Source organism: Amblyraja radiata, chromosome 8, assembly GCF_010909765.2.
Source record: "Amblyraja radiata isolate CabotCenter1 chromosome 8, sAmbRad1.1.pri, whole genome shotgun sequence".
Taxonomy (NCBI): Eukaryota; Metazoa; Chordata; class Chondrichthyes; order Rajiformes; family Rajidae; genus Amblyraja; species Amblyraja radiata.
Window position 1 is genome coordinate 3,916,329 of NC_045963.1, and position 22,672 is coordinate 3,939,000.

Genomic DNA, 22,672 nt, shown 5'->3' on the forward strand with positions numbered 1-22,672 from the left:
TATACTTCTCCATTATTCTTTGATGCTTCCTAAGCAGGTATATTAATAACCTGTGCTTGTCTGAACCATGTTTTTGTCAATACGTTGCATCCCGCATGGCAATTTGTTGCCAGTTTTATGTGGCACGTACCAACATGCATTCATTTAATGTTTAAGAAGGAACTGCAGATGCTGGAAAATCGAAGGTAGACAAAAATGCTGGAGAAACTCAGCGGGTGTAGCAGCAGCTATGGAGCGAAGGAAATAGGCAACGTTTCGGTCCGAAACGTTGCCTATTTCCTTCGCTCCATAGATGCTACTGCACCCGCTGAGTTCCTCCAGCATTTTTGTCTACCTTGCATTCATTTAATGTCTTCTGCAAAGATTATTTTATCAAATTTACGCTGATTTTAACATATTTATTTGAATTCTTTCATTGCTGCTCCATTCAGATGTTTTCTAGTTTCCCTTTCATTACTATAATAATTTAATCCCTACTTACTAACCTCGCAGCAAGATCATTCAGAGTCACAGTTGTGTTTGGGTGCAGTGTGTTCATCCTGTGCAGTGCCCTTTCCCCCAGAACAGTCTGTAACCCTTCTACACCTGACTAGCAAGTGGCAAAGGAAATGGTTGAGTTTATTACCACTTTTAATGTTTATCTTAACGCTTGAAGTGTTGCCAGGTGGAACTCCACGCTTTTACCTTCTATGGCATTGTTTCTATTGAATTGAATATGTTATTGTCACATGGGACAAGTCACAGTGAAATTCTTTGCTTGCATGATCAAGGTATGCAATAGTCGCCATATTAAGGGCGCTGACATTGTTACAAAGTAAACCCGCGCAAGGTCCACCCATGTTCTCCCCCCCCCCACCCCCATCACGGTGGTTCCCCAACGCCAGGCCTTCCTTTGTTCCCCTCACCGCGATCCCCCTCATGCCTGGTCCTCCTTTGTTCCCAGTGGCGCGTTCTCCGACTCCAACGTGGCCCGTCCTCGACCACCGGCGCCCTCATCGACTGCCGCACTGACCTCCATGATGGGCGCAGGGTACCCTCCTGACACCTCTGCAGCAGAATCCCCTACACCTGAACCAGGCTTGTGGCAGAATATTCAGGAGACTAGTTGCAGTTATGGAAGTATACATCCGTGTCAATAGTTATGTGGTCACCTTTGTTGCAGTCATTCAGCTTGTTGTCTGAGTGTGGTATAACCACTCTGGAGTTTGATTCCTCCTGGACTCATCCATGTGGTTGAGAGCCTACCCTGTTTTCAAAATTGAATATATCTAGGTCTTCCTTATGATTTGTCTGGTATTCACTTATATGATCACCAGTTGTTTTTTTCTATTGCAGTGGGTGACTGTCCCTGACAATATACTTTAGAAAACTTGAACCCCAGAGGGCGATTCAGTCTATTTCTCCAATCCTGAAACTTGTTGCTTAAGCTCGAGCATTTAGCAGCATTCCCACACATTCCCAGGCAATTTAGGACAGGTGAACTTTTCTGGAGTTCCCACTTAAAGTAGGAGACTCTTGAAACAGCTGTGATATTCAGTCCATTGACTTTCATATGGCTGAAATGCTGACTATTAAAACAAATTGAGGCATAATCCTAAAAATGTTTATCTCAAACAATTAAAAAAAATAGGGTGGCGCAGTGGTGGTGTTGTTGCCTTACAGCACCAGACATCCAGGTTGGATCCTGACTACAGGTGGTGTCTGTAGGGAGTTTGTATGTTCTCCCTGTACCGCATGTGTTTTCTCCGGGTGCTCCAGTTCCCTCACACACTCCAAAGATGTACAGGCTTGGTTAAAAAAAAAGTTAATTGTCCGTAGAGTGGAGGATAATGCTAGTGTGTACGGGGATCGCAGGTCGGCACGGACCCGGTGGGCTGAATGGCCCGTTTCCACGTCGTATCTCTAAACTATCTCTAAATTAAGTTGTTAAACTCTTCAGAGTCTGATCGCTGAAACTGAATACTTGCTAACTAAAATTATAAAATTGTAAAAATGTTAACTATCAGAGCACTAGAAGTCTGTCCATTAACCTAAAGCTGTGAAGACTGCCAGTGGTGAATGAGCTGCAAGGGGGAAGAGATTTGATTTTCATCCTGTTTAATCTCAACTGCATCTTTAAAGGTCGAGGAATCCTCATATTCATAGCGTGTGGTTTACAACCTGCAGCTTATTTAGTCTGGAAGCTGCGGAAATGTACATTCCTTTGACGGGCTTTGTTACAAACACTAAATAGACAACATTGAAATGTTGTATTTAAGTTTGCACAAACTTAATATTTTAGTGAAGCTTCTGACTGCACATGGTGGTGAGAGCATCAGATTTGTCTTTTGCGGACGATGGGTTGGGTTGCGGCAATGTAGGGGTTGGGCTGTTTGTTCCATTACCATAATTGTCCAATTATCACAGCGGATTGATTAGGTTTTGAGCTTCTCCCAGTGCTGTTGAACCTAGGTTAGTCTGACTTGACGAAACAGGCAGATATGTTCTGAATTGATGCCATATTGCACAGTGGTAGAGCCACATAGTATGGGGGCGAGCCACATCCATCAGATTTTACTCTGACAATGGTAGAGATTAGTCGACAGACAGGGAAAAAGGTTTGAAGATGTGGTGAAAGCTTCCTTGAAGAAGAGCAACTACCCCTGTGACTCCTGGAACCCTTGGCCCATGAACATGCAAAGATATTCGGAACAGTACCGAGAACCTTGAGGGCCTGCATCGGGAGCATCCAGTGTAAGCTGTAAAGTGCACGTGTGCCTGTCCCGTCAGCTACCTTTGGCCCCTTCTGGGGAAGAGTCCGTGGTTCCACATACAGTGCCCTCCATAATGTTTGGGACAAAGACTCATCATTTATTTATTTGCCTCTGTACTCCACAATTTGAGATTTGTAATAGAAAAAAATCACATGTGGTTAAAGTGCACATTGTCAGAATTTAATAAAGGCCATTTTTATACATTTTGGTTTCACCATGTAGAAATTACAGCAGTGTTTATACATAGTCCAGACACACAAAGATTCCATCAGTCTGTCGCCATGAAGTTGGGATAATATCCGACCAGTTGCTGGTTGGCGGACAAATATAGGAATGATCCTTGGGCTGAGTAATGAACAACGAGCCTAAAGTTCCTAAAGTTGTTGAATTCAATATTAAGTCCAGAAGGCTGCAATGCGCCCAGACAGAATATGAGGTGCTGCTTCTCAAACATGCGCAGAGCTTCACCGCAGGAGTGTGCAGGAGAACAAAGACTAATACAATATCTTCAAGGCCAGCAGCATAATCAAGGACGAGTCGCACCCTGGCCACTCCCTCTTCCCCCTCCCTCATCAGGCAAAAGGTATAAAAGTGTGAAAACGCACACCTCCAGATTCAGGGACAGTTTCTTCCCAGCTGTTATCAGGCATCTGAATCATCCTACCACAACCAGAGAGCAGCGCTGAACTACTATCTACCTCATTGGTGACCCTTGGATTATCCTTGATCGGACTTTGCTGACTTTACCTTGCACTAAACGTTATTCCCTTATCATGCACTGTAAATGGGTCGATTGTAATCATGTTTTAGTCTTGCTGCTGACTGGATAGCACACAACAGCAGCTTTTCACTGTACCTCGGTACACGTGACAATAAACTAACCTGTAACGCTAATTGAAAGATCTCAGCGGGTGTGGGATGATGAGTGGTAGGGAAAGGGAAAGTCAGGCTCATTCCCGTGGACTGAACCAGGAGGTGTCACCCACTCTGCGTTTTATTTCCTACATTGTAGCAGAGATTCGCGGTGCTGGGTTTCTCTCTCTGTGTGAATCGGCTCTCCCACTGAGATAAACATTCAGTGTGTGCATGAGTGGAGACCTGGCCCGTGCACAAGGACATGTGTTATAAATGTTTAACATGGCTTTATTTTACAACTTTATTTTAATGGACCCCTTTTTAATGTATGTCTGATACAGCAGACGGATCAGCCGACACCGCCCCGGCCCACATAGCCTGCCCAGTCCCGGCTTGCGACACCACCCCCGGCTCGCAAGGTGCACCAGCGAGCCCTTCTTCACCCACCGCACGGTCCAGTTGATGTGGCTGTTGTTGCGGCTCACGTCGTAGCCCCTGGGGACCGCGCTTTCTTCAGGCCTCCCTCCGGACACACTTGGTCGCAATGTGGATCCCTCCCCTCCCACCAGCTCCTGCCACCGTAACCTCCTCCTCCTCCTTTTGCTGTCGCTTTGACCACTCCGATCCTCCCTCCACCTCTGCCTCCTCCTCCCCTCGCTATGCCCACTCCGCGCCTCTTCCTCCCCTCCACCACCACTTTGTTTCAATTACATAGAATAGAATAGAATAGAATAGAATAGAATAGAATCTTTAATTGCCACGCAACCATACTGCGATAATACCTTATTCGGTTATAGCTGTAATGCAGCAATAATGGACACCATCTCCCCCCCCCCCCCCCCCCCTCATGGTCCATTATAACGAGGGTTTACTGTACCTCTAATTATAAAGCCGTCCACCCATAAGCCTTTTATATAACGTACTCTTGAATTTTCACCATCAAAGAGTTGTGAATGTTCTTTCCCCCTCCATCTCTTGAAATTTTTACCATAAATATATTTCTATCATTTCCTTCCTACTTTCCTTCAAAATTAATTAAGTTTCATCATTAAATTTGATATAACATGAGCCTGCTTCATTAGTTCACATGGTACAACCCTCCCTGCTGTTTGCTCTGTTCCTGAGTTTCATGCCTGTTTGGGTCAAATGTCAACAATGAAGTTAATAGTGCAGATTTACAATCGATCATTCAAATGTGAAAATGTCTGCTTCTTTTAGAAATATTGTTGGACGTGTTGGATTTTTACAGCTTTTTTATATTGGATTTACAGCATTCACTGCAGTTTGCTTCAGAATGAGTAAACTAATAGTCATACAGTAAGAATACAGGCCCAGCTTGTCAATGTCAACCAAGATGCCCCATCTCGGCCTGTCCAATTTGCCTGCGTTTGGCCCATATTATTCTAAACCTTTCGTATCCATGTTCCTGCTCAAATATCTTTTAAAACGTTAATACAGTGTCCTCCACAATGTTTGGGACAAAGACCCATCATTTATTTATTTGCCTCTGACCTCCACAATTTGAGATTTGTAATAGAAAAAAATCACATGTAGTTAAAGTGATTTTAATAAAGGCAATTTTTATACATTTTGGTTTCACCATGTAGAAATTACAGCTGTGTTTATACGTAGTCCCCCCCCCCATTTCAGGGCACCATAATGTTTGGGACACATGGCTTCACAGGTGCTTGTAATTGCTCAGGTGTGTTTAAATGCCTCCTTAATGCAGGTATAAGAGAGCTCTCAGCACCTAGTCTTTCCTCCAGTCTTTTAATCACCTTTGGAAACTTTTATTGCTGTTTATCAACATGAGGACCAAAGTTGTGCCAATGAAAGTCAAATAAGCCATTATGCGACTGAGAAACAAGAATAAAACTGCTAGAGACATCAGCCAAACCTTCAGCTTAACAAAATCAACTGTTTGGAACATCATTAAGAAGAAAGCACTGGTGAGCTTACTAATCGCAAAGGGACTGGCAGGCCAAGGAAGACCTCCACAGCTGATGACAGAAGAATTCTCTCTATAATAAAGAAAAATCCCCAAACACCTGTCCGACAGATCAGAAACACTCTTCAGGAGTCAGGTGTGGATTTGTCAATGACCACTGTCTGCAGAAGACTTCATGAACAGAAATACAGAGGCTACACTGCAAGATGCAAACCACTGGTTAGCTGCAAAAATAGGATGGCCAGGTTACAGTTTGCCAAGAAGCACTTAAAAGAGCAACCACAATTATGGAAAAAAGTCTTGTGGACAGATGAGATGAAGACTAACTTATATCAGAGTGATGGCAAGAGCAAAGTATGGAGGAGAGAAGGAACTGCCCAAGATCCAAAGCATTCCACCTCATCTGTGAAACACGGTGGTGGGGGTGTTATGGCCTGGGCATGTATGGCTGCTGAAGGTACTGGCTCACTTATCTTCATTGATGATACAAGTGCTGATGGTAGTAGCATAATGTAATTGTGAATTGTATAGACACATCCTATCTGCTCAAGTTCAAACAAATGTTTCAAAACTCATTGGCCGGCTGTTCATTCTACAGCAAGACAATGATCACAAACATGATGCTGCTGCACCCGCTGAGTTTCTCCAGCTTTTTTGTGTACCAATGATCCCAAACATACTGCTAAAGCAACAAATGAGTTTTTCAAACTTTACAAAGTGATCAATTCTTGAGTGGCCAAGCCAATCACCTGATCTGAGCGATTGAGCATGCCTTTTGTATGCTGAAGGGAAAACTGAAGGGGACTCGCCCCCAAAACAAGCAAAAGCTAAAGATGGCTGCAATACAGGCCTGGCAGAGCATCACCAGAGAAGACACCCAGCAACTGGTGATGTCCATGAATCGCAGACTTCAAGCAGTCATTGCATGCAAAGGATATGCAATAAAATACTAAACACGACTACTTTCATTTACATGACATTGCTGTGTCCCAAACATTATTGTGCCCTGAAATGGGGGGGCTATGTATAAACACTGCTGTAATTTCTACATGATGAAACCAAAATGTATAATATTTAATTATTAAAATCTGACAAAGTGCACTTTAACCACATGTGATTTTTTTTTTCTATTACAAATCTCAAATTGTGGAGTACAGAAGCAAATAAATAAATGATGGGTCTTTGTCCCAAACATTATGGAGGGCAGTGTGATTGGGCAATATCTGAACTGCTGAACTGAATACCAGTGCTAAATGTCACAGTATGTTTCATGAGATCATGAAGGAATGTATCCTGGTAGTTGTCTGTACCTTGGTCACATCACTTGATGTACCAATTTGTTGCTGACTTTATTAATGTTTAACAACAATGTAACAACTTTTTCATGCAGGAATAGATTATTTTTAATAATTTAGGGCAGGGGTCGGTAACCTACAGCCCCCGGGCCGAATGCGGCCCGTAACCCCAAATCATCCGGCCCGCCGAGCGCCGAGCTCTGGCAGTGCCGCATCTTGCGCAAAGCCACCGGCGAGGTCGTACATCATCTGTGAACACGTTTAAGAAAGAACTGCAGATGCTGGAAAAATGGAAGGTAGACAATAATGCTGGAGAAACTCAGCGGGTGAGACATGCAAGGATTGCATGAGGCTGCCTCACCCGCTGAGTTTCTCCAGCATTTTTGTCCACTTTCTATGAACACGTGATTTGATGCCTGCCATCCGGGGCGAGATGGGGGCGGGATCCATGTGTACACATGATAGATGTGGCCCGCCATCCGCTCACAAACATGCGTCCCGGCCCCTATGCCCACCCCTGATTTAGGGACTACTGCATCAAATGTCCATTGAAGTCTGTAGCATGTTGACTGTTAGTCTTGTTGGAAACCAGGAGGCAAAAGACCTCTACGAGGCAATTATGGGAACCACAAGAGACGGTTGTTCTCCTGAACCCATTTCCCACTTCCTCCCTTCAGCAATGTGGCATCATAAAGGGGCAATGTTAGATCACTTGAGATGTTTTCAGTCTTTCTCAGTGGACGAATTTGATAAATTCACTGCTTTAACTTGTTGAGTTTCAGGTGTTTCGGGAGGTGGGAATTAATTCATTACAAGTGGCATGATTTTGCAGGCAGTCTTTTATTTTAAGCATGCGCGAAGAATGATATCATTCTGTGGCTCATCTCACAAACCAGACGACATCAGGGATTAACTAAAATGCCAGGTTGATTTTAATCACTCCCATAAAAAGTTTTCATTTCAACTTTTTACTAATTCTTTATTACCCAGCTGTCGCTGTGTGAGGGAGCAGAGCAAAGAAGGGTAGCTTATTATTTTGTTTAAGAAGGAACTGCAGATGCTGGAAAATCGAAGGTAGACAAAAGTGCTGGAGAAACTCAGCGGGTGAGGCAGAGTCTATGGAGCGAAGGAAATAGGCAAAGTTTCAGGCCAAAACCCTTCTTCAGACTGATGTAGGGTGGGGGAGGGGGGAGGGGGGGAAGAAGAAAGGAAGAGGAGGAGCTAGAGGGCTGAGGGAGAGCTGAGAAGGGGAGGAGATAATAAGGGCTACCGGAAATTGGAGAAGTCAATGTACATGCTACTGGGGTATAAACTGACCAAGCAGAATATGAGGTGCTGCTGCTCCAATTTCCGGTGGTGCTCACTTTGGCCATGGAGGAGGCCCAGGACAGAAAGGTCTGATTCGGAAAGGGAGGGGGAGTTGAAGTGCTGAGCCACCGGGAGATCAGGTAGGTTATTGCGGACCGAGCGGAGGTGTTCGGCGAAACGATCGCCAAGCCTATGCTTGGTCTCACCGATGTAGATCAGCTGACATCTAGAGCAGTGGATGCAATAGATGAGGTGGGAGGAGGTGCAGGTGAACCTCTGTCGCACCTGGAACGACTGCTTGGGTCCTTGAATGGAGTCGAGGGGGGACGTAAAGCGACAAGTGTAGCATTTCTTGCGGCTGCAAGGGAATGTGCCTGGGGAGGGGGTGGGAAGGGAAAAATTGACCAGGGAGTTACGGAGGGAGCGGTCTTTGCGGAAAGCAGACAGGGGGGAGATGGGAAGATGTGGCGAGTGGTGGGGTCACGTTGGAGGTGGCGAAAATGACTACTTGTTGTATGTGACGGCTAGTGGGGTGGAAGGTGAGGACTAGGACTAATTGTTTAACATTTAATCAGTGCTAAGTAAAAATGAACATGGTAGTACCCTCAACCGCTATATGGCATGCTGCTGTTTTGTACCTGGATTTGAATATAAGAATGGTGATTTTCCAGAGAATATAGTAAATATTGATGACAAAAATGTTTTCACATCATACGTCTACCACTTTCATCTGTTTCACCTTCCACCCATCTTAAATTGCAGTTAACATGTAAAGTACCTTCTCTACAACACCATGTAGTTGCTTGACAGCTTACTTGGTCCTCATTTTGTGTTGTGTTGTTTGATTTCTGATGCTACCACCTAAATAACGGTGGATCTGTTTTTAATCACACCAATTTTCCAAAAAATGGTGATGTCTGTTCAAATTCTATATCCCAGTGTGGTTTGGGAGGAAAAAAAATATTTCTTCCATTACGGAAATCAAAGAAAGAGAACTGCAGTGGGCTGCTCTATAATGAGGCATTATCTTGAGGAATCTTGAACCAGTAGCTTGTAGATTTACTTAAGTCTTTCTGTTAATACAAATATCTGGGAGTGCACCTTGATAACAAACTGGACTGGTCAGTCAACACCGATGCCCTCTACAAAAAAGGACAGAGCAGTCTCTTTTTCCTCAGAAGGCTCAGATCCTTCAATGTGTGCAATGAAATGCTGTACTTGTTTTACCATACAGTTGTTGCAAGTGTCATCTTCTACGCTGTTGTCTGCTGGGGTAACAACATCACTGATAAAAACAGCAAGAAGCTTGACAAGCTGGTGAAAAGGGCTAGCTCAGTGCTGGGGGGGAGAGTGGAGTCTGTGGTGGCTGTGCTTGAGACGTGTATGAGGAGCAAGGTACAGGTCATCCTCAACAACTCCGGGCATCCCCTCCATGAAATTCTGGAGGGTCAGAGGAGCACACGGAACAACAACCGGCTCCTCTCCCTGCACTGTAGAACAGAGCGGTTCAGGAGATCCTTCACCCATTAGATTTTATAATCCTCACCGCTAGGCTGTATGGGGATGCTTTGCACTTAATAGTTATTTATTGGGTTCTTTTTAAGTATTTATTGCTTTTATGTATTGTCCGTATTTTATGTATTGTCTGCTTTACGTTCTGACTGTGTTGGCTACTGGACATCTGAATTTCTCTGAGGGGATTAATAAAGTATTTATCTATCTATCTTCCTAAACTGAAATGCTGCTACACAATGTAGGAAATCAGATGCCTGCTCAACCTTCCAATAGTCAACCCGACGCTAGCTCACATCCGGCCATGAACCAGTCTCCAATGTTACAGGATAGAGGTTTGTTACTTCAATTACTTTCTTTCTGAATGATAGTTTCTCTTTTTGAACCAAAGTTGATAAATTAAGCGACATTAATGCATGTGCTTTAATTTAATCTTGGGCATAACTTGATTTATAACTTGGAAACTTATAACAAGAAACTGAAGATGCTAGAATCTGGAAGAAAACACACAAGTGCTGGAGGAACTCAGCGGGTCGGGCAGCATCTGGGGAAGGAATAGACAGACAACATTTTGGCTTGGATTTGTACGGGGTTGTGTTGATTCCAACATATCATTCTCTGACATTTCCTGGTGATCACACTTCCAGTCACATCTTCCTGTCCCCACCCCTTTCTGGTTTCCATAGAGACCACTCCCTCCACAGATTCTTGGGTCATCATCCCTACCCACCCAACCTGCCCCCCTCCTCAGGTACTTTCTCCTGCAGCCGCAGGAGATGGAACAATTGGCGTGCACCTCTTCAAGCCTCTCTACTGCATTTGGGTAGCGTACAACCCAACAGGATGAACTGTGAGATCTCCAAATTCAAGTAATTCCTTCCACTACCCCTCTTCCCCTATTTCTTCCCCCCTCTCCCACTCCATGTTCCCATTTCTCACTCCCAGCTACCCTGCTCCTTTCCCCTCCTTCGTACACTCTTATCCCAGTCTGAGTCCCCCATGTCCCTTGTTCCCCTATCCTCTTCCACACACCCCCTCCCTCTGGCCTTACATTTGACTCCTCTCCTTATCTGACATCCTATATCTCCTTCATCACTTCCTCAACTTGTCTGCCGATCAATCCTGTATCCACCTATCACTTGCCACGGATTATCCTGCTCCCACGTCTTTTTTCTAGCTTCCTTACTCCTCCTCCAGTCAGTCTGAAGAAGGGTTCAGATCCGAAACGCCATTATTCCCTCCCCAGATGCTGCCTGACTGGCTGAGTTCCTCCAGCACTGGTGATTTGATTTGCAACCTATTTTCTGAAACACGATCATTTGACAAATGAGCACTTTGCAAAAATTGTATTTGTCAACAAGTTTCACTAATTTCCAAATAAATTAGAGAAACTGATTTGTCTTTGTTGATTGCACCTAATATGAAATGATGATGTAAAATAGAAATTTGATTTGGAGTCTGAAATTGAAATTCTTGGAACAAAGTAATCATCATTTTATCTGTGCGGGCACTGCTACTACACAGTAATAATTTCCTGTGAGAAGTAGTGAAATGTAATATTGCCAAGATGAGAAGATTTGCTTTCCAAATCCTCTTCCTAAATCACATTATTTTTCTATCATGCTGGTGTATATGTCTGAATATTTGTGAGGTTGATTATAACATTTTACATCTAATGAAAAGTTATACATTGTTCAGACCATGTGCTGTTGATGATTCAAATAATTTGCATCTTTTTTGCTATCTGTAATTTAAACTTGGGCATGGTTGCACTATTGACAACTTTATTCAGCAGTTGTGCCTGAAGTAAAATTCAGAGGCTTGTCACCCTGTCATGTTCTATTTTTAGACCTCAGAATTGTAAGCATAATTAGTCTGGCCAAAATGTATAAATTTGTAGAATGTTATATCAGAGAGGCCAATGAGCTTATCATCCCATTTTAGATTTAGTTTTACAGAAACAGGTCCTTCGGCCCACCGAGTCTGCGTCCACCAGCGATCCCCACACATTAACACTATCCTACACACATTAGGGGCAATTTACATTTATACCAAGTCAATTAACCTACAAACCTGTACATCTTTGGAGTGTGGGAGGAAACCAAAGATCTCAGGGAAAACCCACGCAGGTCACGGGGAGAACGTACAAACTCTGTACAGACAGCACCCGTAGTCAGGATCGAACCCGGGTCACTGGTGCTGCAAGTGCTGTAAGGCAGCAGCTCGACCGCTGCGCCACAGACAACGAGAGTCTATGCTCACACACACATGCACGCACGCACACACGCGCCAGGATAATGCAAGATCATCAGCGTCCCCATCTCAAACCCTGTACCTGTGAGATTCTGCATCCAGAACTTCCAAACAGCCATTTTCCAGAAGAGAAAGTTGAGGTTGGAGATTCACCTCCTGAAGTTTTTTTTTAATAGTGTCTATATGTATTTAGAATTAGAAATAAAACAACCAAAGGTGGTGCAAATCTTAAAACAAATGTATCAAACACTTAGGTATGAATGAGAATATTCAAGTTTTTTTTTAAATCACTCAATATTTTAACAAATGCCCAATATTCATCCCAAGACTCACCATTTAAATGAATGGGGTCTCCAGTTGTACACCAGGTGTGATCTGGCAGAGGATCAGAGAGGCAGATTCCAAGGTGTAACACTGGGCGATCTTGGCCTCAATGCTCCCACAGGGAGTCTGGTGATGAGGCAGAGTGATTTTCACAGCATTGACTTTAAGCTCAAGTTTGGATTTAATTGTGATGGAATGGCTGAATGGCAACATTATATTTTGGAACTATTGGCCACAGCCAATGTGATTTCCATCCATGAACATTTGGCATAATTCAATTTCTAGTCAAGTTGAATTTATTGTCATATGCATACAAGTACCGTGAAGTACAAGTACATTGAAAATCTTGCCTGCTACCTCATAGGCACATAGACTCACGACAACGCACAATATATCAATTATACATAAATTACACAAGTCTGTGCAAAAACAACATATTAGTATAAAACGCAAATAAAAAACAACACGGGCGCCCACGGTGGCGCAGCGGTAGAGTTGCTGCCTTACAGCGCTTGCAGCGCCAGAAACCCATGTTCGATCCTGACTGCGGGCGCTGTCTGTACGGAGTTTGTACGTTCTCCCCATGATCTGCATGGGTTTTCTGCGAGAACTTCGGTTTCCTCCCACTCTCCAACCAAGTACAGGTTTGATGGTTAATTGGCTTGGTAAAAAAAAACATTTAAATTGTCCCGAGTGTGGTATAGTGTTAATGCATGGGGATCGCTGGTTGGTGCAGACTCGGTGGGCCGAAGGGCCTGTTTCCGTGCTGTATCTCTAAACTAAACTAAACTCATTTAATCTTTCAAAAGTTTTGACACTTTCTGTGCAATATATGGTAATATTATTTATTCGCACTAAGGAAGTGCTGTCATTGAGGGACTAGAAAAGGCTTTCAGAAATGTTAAGCAAAATGTGAGGATAATGTGTTCTGAAAGGTTTTACTGACTACCTTAATTGGGGGTTTGGGTGGTAACATCAACTTTGTATTGATATTTTAAATTTCCTTTCTGTGAACATTATAGCATTGTAGTATTCAAGAGTTATCAAAAAGGGAGTAAATATTCTGCTCCTAACAACTAGATTGTGAGGAGATGCAATGATGCAGCTGGCATGTGTGTGACAGGAGGAACTATTTAGATCCAATGATTGAAGGTTAATGATACCAAGTAACAGCATCTCAACAAAATTTACCTCCTGCAGAAAAGATGAAAATTATGTTTGAACTTCTAGCATTTCCAAATTTTATTTCTCGGAGAGCTACCATATTTTATGACATTCCGATATCATTTATCACTTTTGGTTAAACGAAGCAGATAATGGTGAGAATGCACCATTTATTGCTATTGTTTGTTTTTCTTATCGGAGTTTTATTTGTCGTCTCTTAATTTATTTCTTTTCCGGACACATTTGCTTGAGCAGTACTATCAATATGACTGAGGTGCCATCTTCCAGCTCACATTGGCTCACATTTTCTTCTCCTTAGACTTTTGCCCTTCCCGAAACCTAGAAGCACAGATTAAATTTTCTCTTAAATTGGATCAAATAGTACAGCATTGATCGGAGATCATATCCACGACCTTGCTAATTTCACATCTTAGGAGACAACGTCACCAAGTATTAGGAGAGTTTACTGTATTTTATCTAAGAAAGATGTGTTTCTTGTTAGATTTTTATGGCTATACTGATTGGTACAAATGGTCTTGTTATTTGAAACAACAAAAGCATGCAACCTAATAATGCTGATTTTTTAATGCGACTGCCCTAATGTTGACTTCTTTCATTAACAATTCCCTATTTTTAGTTTAGTTTAGTTTTGTTTCGAGATACAGCGCAGAAACAGGCCCTTCAGCGAGTCCACACCGACCAGCGATCCCTGCACACTAGCACTATCCTACACACGTGAGGGACAATTTACAATTTCACCGAAGCCAATTAACCAACAAACCTGTACATCTTTGGAGTGTGAGAGAAAACCAGATATCTCAAAGAAAATCCACGAGAGAACGTATAAACTCCATAGTCAGGATCGAACCCAGGTCTCTGGCGCTGCACCACAGCAACTCTACCGCTGTGCCATCATGCCGCATATTTTCTCTCATCTGGCTTGGTTTTGTTGCTCTCACCAGTAGACCCATAAGTAAACGTTGCCTGTTCCTTTTTCAATTATTAACCTGCATATAGAATAAAATTATAGCTTGCTCCTTTAAACATCTTTTTCAGTGAGGAAAAACATGTAAGAAATGCAAATCCCATTACAGGAGGATATGTTGATTTATTTTTATACACAGTGCTTTTGATTTCAGCCTTTTCCAATCCCATTTTTACATACATAGATACATAGATAATAGGTGCAGAAGTAGGCCATTCGAGCAAGCACTGCCATTCAATGTGATCATTGCTGATCATTCACAATCAGTACCCTGTTCCTGCCTTCTTCCCATACCCCTTGATTCCACTAGCCCTAAGAGCTCTATCTAACTCTCTTATGAATGCATCCAGTGAATCTGCCTCCTGCGGCAGAGAATTCCACAAATTCACAACACTCTGTGTGAAATAGTTTTTCCTCATCTCAGTTCTAAATGGCCTACCCCTTATTCTTAAACTGTGGCCCCTGGTTTTGGACGCCCCCAACATCGGGAACATGTTTCCTGCATCTAGCGTGTCCAATCCCTTAATAATTTTATATGGTTCTATAAGATACCCTCTCATCCTTCTAAATTCGAGTGAATACAAGCCCAGTCGCTCCATTCTTTCATCATATGACAGTCCTGCCATCCCGGGAATTAACCTCGTGAACCTACGCTGCACTCCCTCATTAGCAAGAATGTCCTTCCTCAAATTAGGAGACCAAAACTGCACACAATACTCTAGGCGTGGTCTCACTAGGGCCCTGTACAACTACAGAAGGACCTCTTTGCTCCTATACTCAACTCATTTTGTTATGAAGGCCAACATGCCATTAGCTTTCTTCACTGCCTGCTGTACTTGCATGCTTACTTTCAGTGACTGATGTGCCAGGACACCCAGGTCTCGTTGTACTTCCCCTTTTCCTAACCTGACACTGTTCCGGTAATAATCTGCCATCCTGTTCTAGCCACCTCACATTTATCCACGTTATACGGCATCTGCCATGTATCTGCCCACTCACCCAACCTGTCCAAGTCACCCTGCATCTGCCCACTCACCCAACCTGTCCAAGTCACCCTGCATCCACAGTTCACACTGCTACCCAGCTTTGTGACATCTGCACATTTGCCAATGTTACTTTTAATTCCTTCATCTAAATCATTAATATATATTGTAAATAGCTGCGGTCCCAGCACTGGGCCTTGCGGTACCCCACTAGTCACTGCCTGCCATTCTGAAAAGGACCCTTTAATCCCTACTCTTTGTTTACTGTCTGCCAACTAATTTTCTATCCATGTCAATACCCTACCTCCAATACCATGAGCTCTCATTTTGCCCACTAATCTCCTATGTGGGACCTTATCAAAGGCTTTCTGAAAGTCCAGGTACACTAGATCCACTGGCTCTCCCTTGTCCATTTTACTTGTTACAGCCTCAAAAAATTCCAGAAGGTTAGTCAAGCAAGATTTTCCCTTCTTAAATCCATGCTGACTCGGACCGATCCTGTTACTGCTATCCAACCAAATGCACTGCTATGACAACTTTAATAATCAACTCCAGCATTTCCCCCAGCTCTGATGCCAAGCAAACCGGTCTATAATTCCCTGCTTTCTCTCTCCCTTTTTTCTTGAAAAGTGGGATGACATTAGCTACCCTCCAAACCACAGGAACTGATCCAGAATCTATAGACATTGGAAAATAATCACCAATGCGTCCATGATTTCTAGAGCCACCTCCTTGAGTACCCTGGGATGCAGACCAACAGGCTCTGGGGATTTATCAGCCTTCAGTCCCATCAGTCTACCCAACACCATTTCCTGACTAATGTGATTTCCTTCAGTTCCTCCGTCACCCTAGGTCCTCTGTCCCCAGTACATCTGGGAGATGGTTTGTGTCTTCCTTAGTGAAGACAGAACCAAAATACCTGTTCAACTCGTCTGCCATTTCCTTGTTCCCCATAATAAATTCACCTGTTTCTGTCTTCAGACGACCCACATTTGTCTTAACTATTTTTTCCTCTTCACATACCTAAAGAAGTTTTTACTATCCTCCTTTATTTTCTTGGCTAGCTCACCTTCATACTTCATCTTTTCTCCCCGTATTGCCTTTTTAGTTACCTTCTGGTGATCTTTAAAAGTTTCCCAATCCTCTGGCTTCCCGCTCATCTTTGCTATGTTATACGTCTTCTCTTTTATTTTTATACTGTCCTTGACTTCCATTGTCAGCCACGGTCGCCTCTTACTCCCCTTAGAATCTTCCTTCCTTCCTTCCTTCCTTCGTACTGCCTAACTAGGTGTAAATAGCTGTTCTGTCGATGAAGGCTCTGGCGACGCACTAGTGTGCTGTTCACACTGCTTACCAGTTGTATAATAACATCTGTCTCCAAGCAGCAGACCAAGCGTAGACTAGGCGATCGTTTTGCTGAAAACTTTCGCTCAGTCCGCCTTGGCCGACGCGATCTCCCGGTTGCCAAACACTTTAACTCCCCTTCCCATTCCTATACTCACATTTTTGTCCTGGACCTCCTTCACTGTCAAAGTGAGGCCAAAAGCACCTCATATTTCGCTTGGGCAGCTTACAACCCAGCGGTATGAATTTAGATTTCTCTAATTTAAAGTAACCTTGCATCTCCTCTCTCTTATTCTCTCTCCCACCGTAGTCGTGCACTAGTTTCACTGTCCTGTTGAATTGCATTATCTGTATAACTTGCTATCATTTAGCCCACAGCCAACAATGAACCATTGTGGGCACCACCTTTCCTTGATAATTGGTACTTTTTACATATCTTTTTCATTTGTTCTATATCCATCTATATTATCACCATTTATATCTCTCGTTTCCCTGTCCCCTGACTTTCAGTCTGAAGAAGGGTCTCGACCCGAAACGTCACCTATTCATTTCCTCCAGAGATGCTGCCTGACCTGCTGAGTTACTTTATAGCTGTGTGTGTGTGTGTGTGTGTGTGTGTGTGTGTGTGTGTGTGTGTGTGTGTGTGTGTGTGTGTGTGTGTGTGTGTGTGTGTGTGTGTGTGTGTGTGTGTGTGTGTGGGTGTGTGGGTGTGTGGGTGTGTGGGTGTGTGGGTGTGTGGGTGGGTGTGTGGGTGTACGCGCGCGGTTGGAAACTTGCTTGTCTTTTTAGATTGGATCAAATTAGTTTATAATCATATACACCAGGGAGCAAAGAAATTCTGTGACGCTCATAAACAGAATACGTGCTAATGACAGATACAGCTATAATTACAACAAAAAATGAAATAACAGAATTATGCAAATATTGAGTGTAGACGGAAGTAGTGCAAACAAACCAAAATGCAATAAAGAAATAAACAGATTAGGTGGAGTTAATCGTGAGAGTATTTGAAAGGTCCCCAAGAATGGAGTGTGAAAGAGTTGAACACAAAAAGCTGGAGTAACTCAGCGGGTCACACAGTATCTCTGGAGAAAAGGAATAGGTGACATTTCAGGGTTGAGACCCTTCTTCAGACTGGTTCAGGAATATGATCATAAGATCATACGTGATAGGAGTAGAATTAGGCCTTCTCCCCATAACGTCCGACACCCGTACTAATCAAGAATCTATCAATCTCTGCCTTGAATATATCCACTGACTATGATAGCCATGGGGTGAAACTGTTCTTCAGTCTGTGTGTCTAGGGTTTGGAGATCTGGCATCTTCTCCCAGAAGGTAGAAGAGGGAAAGGAAAATGGTCTGGATGGCAAGCATCTTTGACCATATATCCAGCCTTGCTGATGCCACACACCTTGAAGGCAGATTGGATGGAAGTGACAAGCCTGTGATGGACTTGGCTGTGTCCACCATTCTCTGCAGGTGAATGTAGCCATGAGCAGAGCAATTTCCAAACCAGGCTGAGATACATCCTTTCGTTGATCTGTAGAAGAGTGAGAGAATCCTCTGGAAATGTTGAATCTACTCGGACACCGAAGGAAGCCAATACGCTGATGCACTTTCTTGATCACCGCAGCAGTCTGAAGAGATTAGGTTAGGTTGCTAGTAACATGGAGAGCAAGGAACCTGCAGAGCTCGACCATCTCCACTGCTACAATGTTAATGAAGGCATGGTTATGGTCACATCACCTCCTCCACCCTTCCCTCTTCCTAGGGTCAACAACCAACTCTCTTGTCTAGCTGATGTTAAGGGCTGGTTTATTATCCTGACACCATGATACAACAATTCTCGATCTCCTTCCTGTCCTTAGTCTCATCAGGCCCTTCCTTTGAAGAAGGGTCCCTACCGAAGCATCTTATGTCCATTCACTACACTGACCCAATGAGTTGAGACTTGTTTACTTTAGAGATACAGCATTGAAATAGGCTCTTCGGCCCTCTGAGTCCACGCTAACCATCGATCATCCATTCACACTAGTTCGTTGTTATCCCACTTTCTCATCCACTCCCGATACACTTGGAGTAATTTTACGGAGGCCAGTTATCCTACAAACCCGCACATCTTTGGGAGGGGGGAAGAAAACAAAGCATCCCGAGGTAACCCACACAGTCACCAGGAGAGCATGCAAACTCGGCCCCCGAGGGCAGGATCGAACCTGGGTCTCCAGCGCTGTGAGGCACCAACTCTACCAGCTGCACCACTTTGCTGCTGGCTACCTCCAGCACCATTTGGTTTACTCAAGATTCCAGCATCTGCAGTTTCTTGAACCTTCATTCTTTGAGACAGGTGACATTAATTTTCTTGGGGACAGGGAAAGTTATGGACAGTGGTCTGTAGAAACGAGAGGTTGAAGATGTTGGTGAAAGGTGCGGCCAGTGATTAACACATCATCTCAGAGCCCATCCAGAGACTCCAAGTGCATTCTGAGAGTCCATTCTTATGAAAGCAGATCTAACTTCTGCCAACAAGAGATATGGGGTAGAGCCAGCGATGGATGGGTGGACACGCCTAGGTGGAACTTAGTGAGCCTGTTCAAAACAGCCTTCGTGCTCATTTGACAGAGATGTGTCATTTCCAGAGATGGTCCCTGATTTTGGCGGGTAGCCCGCGATGGTATTCAGGCACTGTCAATGTTGCCTGGACCCACTTGATTGAAGTGAGTCTCTAGCCTGTTTTGGAATTTGCTCTTGACTTCCCTGAGAGCCAGGTGGCGATCATACTTGGCCACCCTTCAGAGTACTGGATCATCCTTCTTGACAGAATCAGATCTGGATTTTAACAGAGAGTGAATCGGCTTGTTCAAGGTTTCTGATTAGGATCGAGCCTCATTGGCTTTGTCGGCACACAGTTGTAAATGCATTTGTGGATGAAACACTGGCAACTGAAGTATAACCCTTTAGGCTGGATGAAGAGATCTTCAATATGTTCCAGTCCATCAACGCAAAGCAGTCCTTGGATTTTAACAAGGCCAACCTCAGCCGAGAGCATCCAAAATACAGACATCATGTTACCTGCCCCACCAGAGGGGAGAGAACACTCGATCATTGTTATACTACAATTAAGAACACATATCGCTCTGTTCCCCGTGCAACTCTGGGACTCTCAGATCATTGTTTGGTTCATCTTATTCCGACCTGCAGACAGAAACTAAAATCTGCTAAGCCTGTGGTCAGAACAATGAAAAAGTGGACAAGCGAGGGCATTGAGAACCTAGGGACCTGCTTTGACTGCACTGATTGGAATGTGTTCAGGGAAGCAACCACAAGCCTCGATGAATATACTGTACAGACACTGACATCATACAGTGCCCTCCATAATGTTTGGGACAAAGACCCATCATTTATTTATTTGCCTCTGTACTCCACAATTTGAGATTTGTAATAGAAAAAAATCACATGTTGTTAAAGTGCACATTGTCAGATTTTAATAAAGGCCATTTTTATACATTTTGGTTTCACCATGTAGAAATTACAGCAGTGTTTATACATAGTCCCCCCCATTTCAGGGCACCATAGTGTTTGGGACACAGCAATGTCATGTAAATGAAAGTAGTCATGTTTAGTATTTTGTTGCATATCCTTTGCATGAAATGATTGCTTGAAATCTGTGATTTATGGACATCACCAGTTGCTGGGTGTCTTCTCTGGTGATGCTCTGCCAGGCCTGTATTGCAGCCATCTTTAGCTTATGTTTGTTTTGGGAGATAATCCCCTTCAGTTTTCTCTTCAGCATATAAAAGGCATGGTCAATTGGGTTCAGATCGGAGTTTGACTGCGCTGGGTCCTAGTGCTAGGCCCCGTAACCCTGGTAACCTCAGTGGCTGTTCCACTGGGTCTTCCCCATTCCCCTCAAACCATGTGACCCCAGCTCTTCCCCCCCCACACTACAGTCCTCATACCCCCCCCCCCCCCCCCACCTCTGACCACCCACCACCCCCACACCAGACATCGCCTCGGCCTCAGTCCACTCACCAGCCTTCCTCCTGCCCCAACCCCCATCCCTGCCATGTGTTCACCATCCCCCCTGACCTCCCCCTCTCAGATACCGAACGGTCTGTCCTCAGCAGAGGCCCCACCTTTGTCCCCTCCGTCCCCACCTCAATGAGTTCCGCGCCCGCCGCGATTTGGATCTCTTCTTCCGTCGCCTCCGCCTCACACGTCCTTCCATGCGAAGGAGTCCTCGCTCCCATTGATGATCCCTTTTCCCGTCTCCAACAGACCCCCTCCTCTTGGACCCCCTCATGGCCATTGGTACAATGAAATTTGGGGCCGACATCGGAACGGGAGAACATTCTTAGCGGCTTGTCGCCGTCCTCGCTGGCGGCCCGCAGGCTCACTCGGGATCATGCCCGCACCCCCACTCCCCCCTTCCCCCCCCCCCCCCCCCCCCCCCCCCCCCCCCCCCGTATTCGGGGTCTGAAGCACCGAGGATGCGAGGCCATGGAGCTGAGGCTCACTCTGAGGCCGACGGCTGCTGGGCAGCCCTACCCCTTTCCTCCCTCCCTTCTCCCCCTCCTTCTCTCTCCCCCTCTCCCTCCCCCTCCCTCTCTCTCCCCTTCTCTCCCCTTCCCTCTCTCTTCCCTTCTCCTCTCTCCCCCCTCTCTCTCTCCCCCCTCTCTCTCTCCCCCCTCTCTCTCGATCGGCCGGCCCTCTGCTGCTTTTGATCGTCCGCTCCGCTCGCACCAGCAGGGTCGCCCGCTCAAAAGACGCCGCAAATCGGAAACCCCAGCTCCCCTGCCTCTGTGTCCCTTTCTGTGTCCCTCTCTGTGTGTCCCTCTCTGTGTGTCCCTCTCTGTGTGTCCCTCTCTGTGTGTCCCTCTCTGTGTGTCCTCTCTGTGTCCCTCTCTGTTTCTCCGTGTCCCTCTCTGTGTGCCTCCGTGTCCCTCTCTGTGTGCCTCCGTGTCCCTCTCTGTGTTTCTCCGTGTCCCTCTCTGTGTGCCTCCGTGTCCCTCTCTGTGTGCCTCTGTGTCCCTCTCTGTGTGCCTCCGTGTCCCTCTCTGTGTTTCTCCGTGTCCCTCTCTGTGTTTCTCCGTGTCCCTCTCTGTGTTTCTCCGTGTCCCTCTCTGTGTGCCTCCGTGTCCCTCTCTGTGTGCCTGTGTGTCCCTCTCTGTGTGCCTGTGTGTCCCTCTCTGTGTGCCTCTGTGCCCCTCTCTGTGCCTCCGTGTCCCTCTCTGTGTTTCTCCGTGTCCCTCTCTGTGTGCCTCCGTGTCCCTCTCTGTGTGCCTGTGTGTCCCTCTCTGTGCCTCTGTGCCCCTCTCTGTGCCTCCGTGTCCCTCTCTGTGTTTCTCCGTGTCCCTCTCTGTGTTTCTCCGTGTCCCTCTCTGTGTGCCTCCGTATCCCTCTCTGTGTGCCTGTGTGTCCCTCTCTGTGTGCCTCCGTGTCCTCTCTGTGCCCCTCTCTGTGCCTCCGTGTCCCTCTCTGTGTTTCTCCGTGTCCCTCTCTGTGCCTCCGTGTCCCTCTCTGTGTTTCTCCGTGTCCCTCTCTGTGTGCCTCCGTGTCCCTCTCTGTGTGCCTCCGTGTCCTTCTCTGTGCCTCCGTGTCCCTCTCTGTGCCTCCGTGTCCCTCCGTGCCTCTGTGTCTCCCTCTCTGTGCCTCTGTCTCCCTCTCTGTGCCTCTGTCTCCCTCTCTGTGCCTCTGTCTCCCTCTCTGTGCCTCCGTCTCCCCCTCCGTGCCTGCGAATTGGGGGCTATGTGTGAGTGGACAGGGCAGGGCATGGGGTAAAAGGAGTAAATTAATAATATTAATATAATATCAATGGGGATGTTTAGTGTGTAGGTGTGTGTGTGAGGTGTGGTTAGTGTGTGTGTGTGAGAGAGGTTGGTTAGTGTATGTGTGATGCCTCAGGCCGCCCCCCTCCCCTCGCAAACGCGCATTGGGGGAACAGACCCAAC

The 22,672-nt window shown here is 45.2% G+C and overlaps 1 protein-coding gene across 8 annotated transcripts in view; it reads left to right on the forward strand.

Annotated features, from left to right (window-relative positions):
* The window catches only part of arid1b (AT-rich interaction domain 1B), a 492,096-nt gene that overhangs the window by 301,531 nt on the left and 167,893 nt on the right, over positions 1-22,672 (forward strand). For all 8 annotated transcript variants that reach the window (XM_033025053.1, XM_033025055.1, XM_033025058.1 and 5 more), the window contains one exon: positions 9,917-10,006. In XM_033025053.1, coding sequence (XP_032880944.1) covers positions 9,917-10,006 — 90 coding nt within the window. The remainder of the gene's footprint in view (positions 1-9,916; positions 10,007-22,672) is intronic.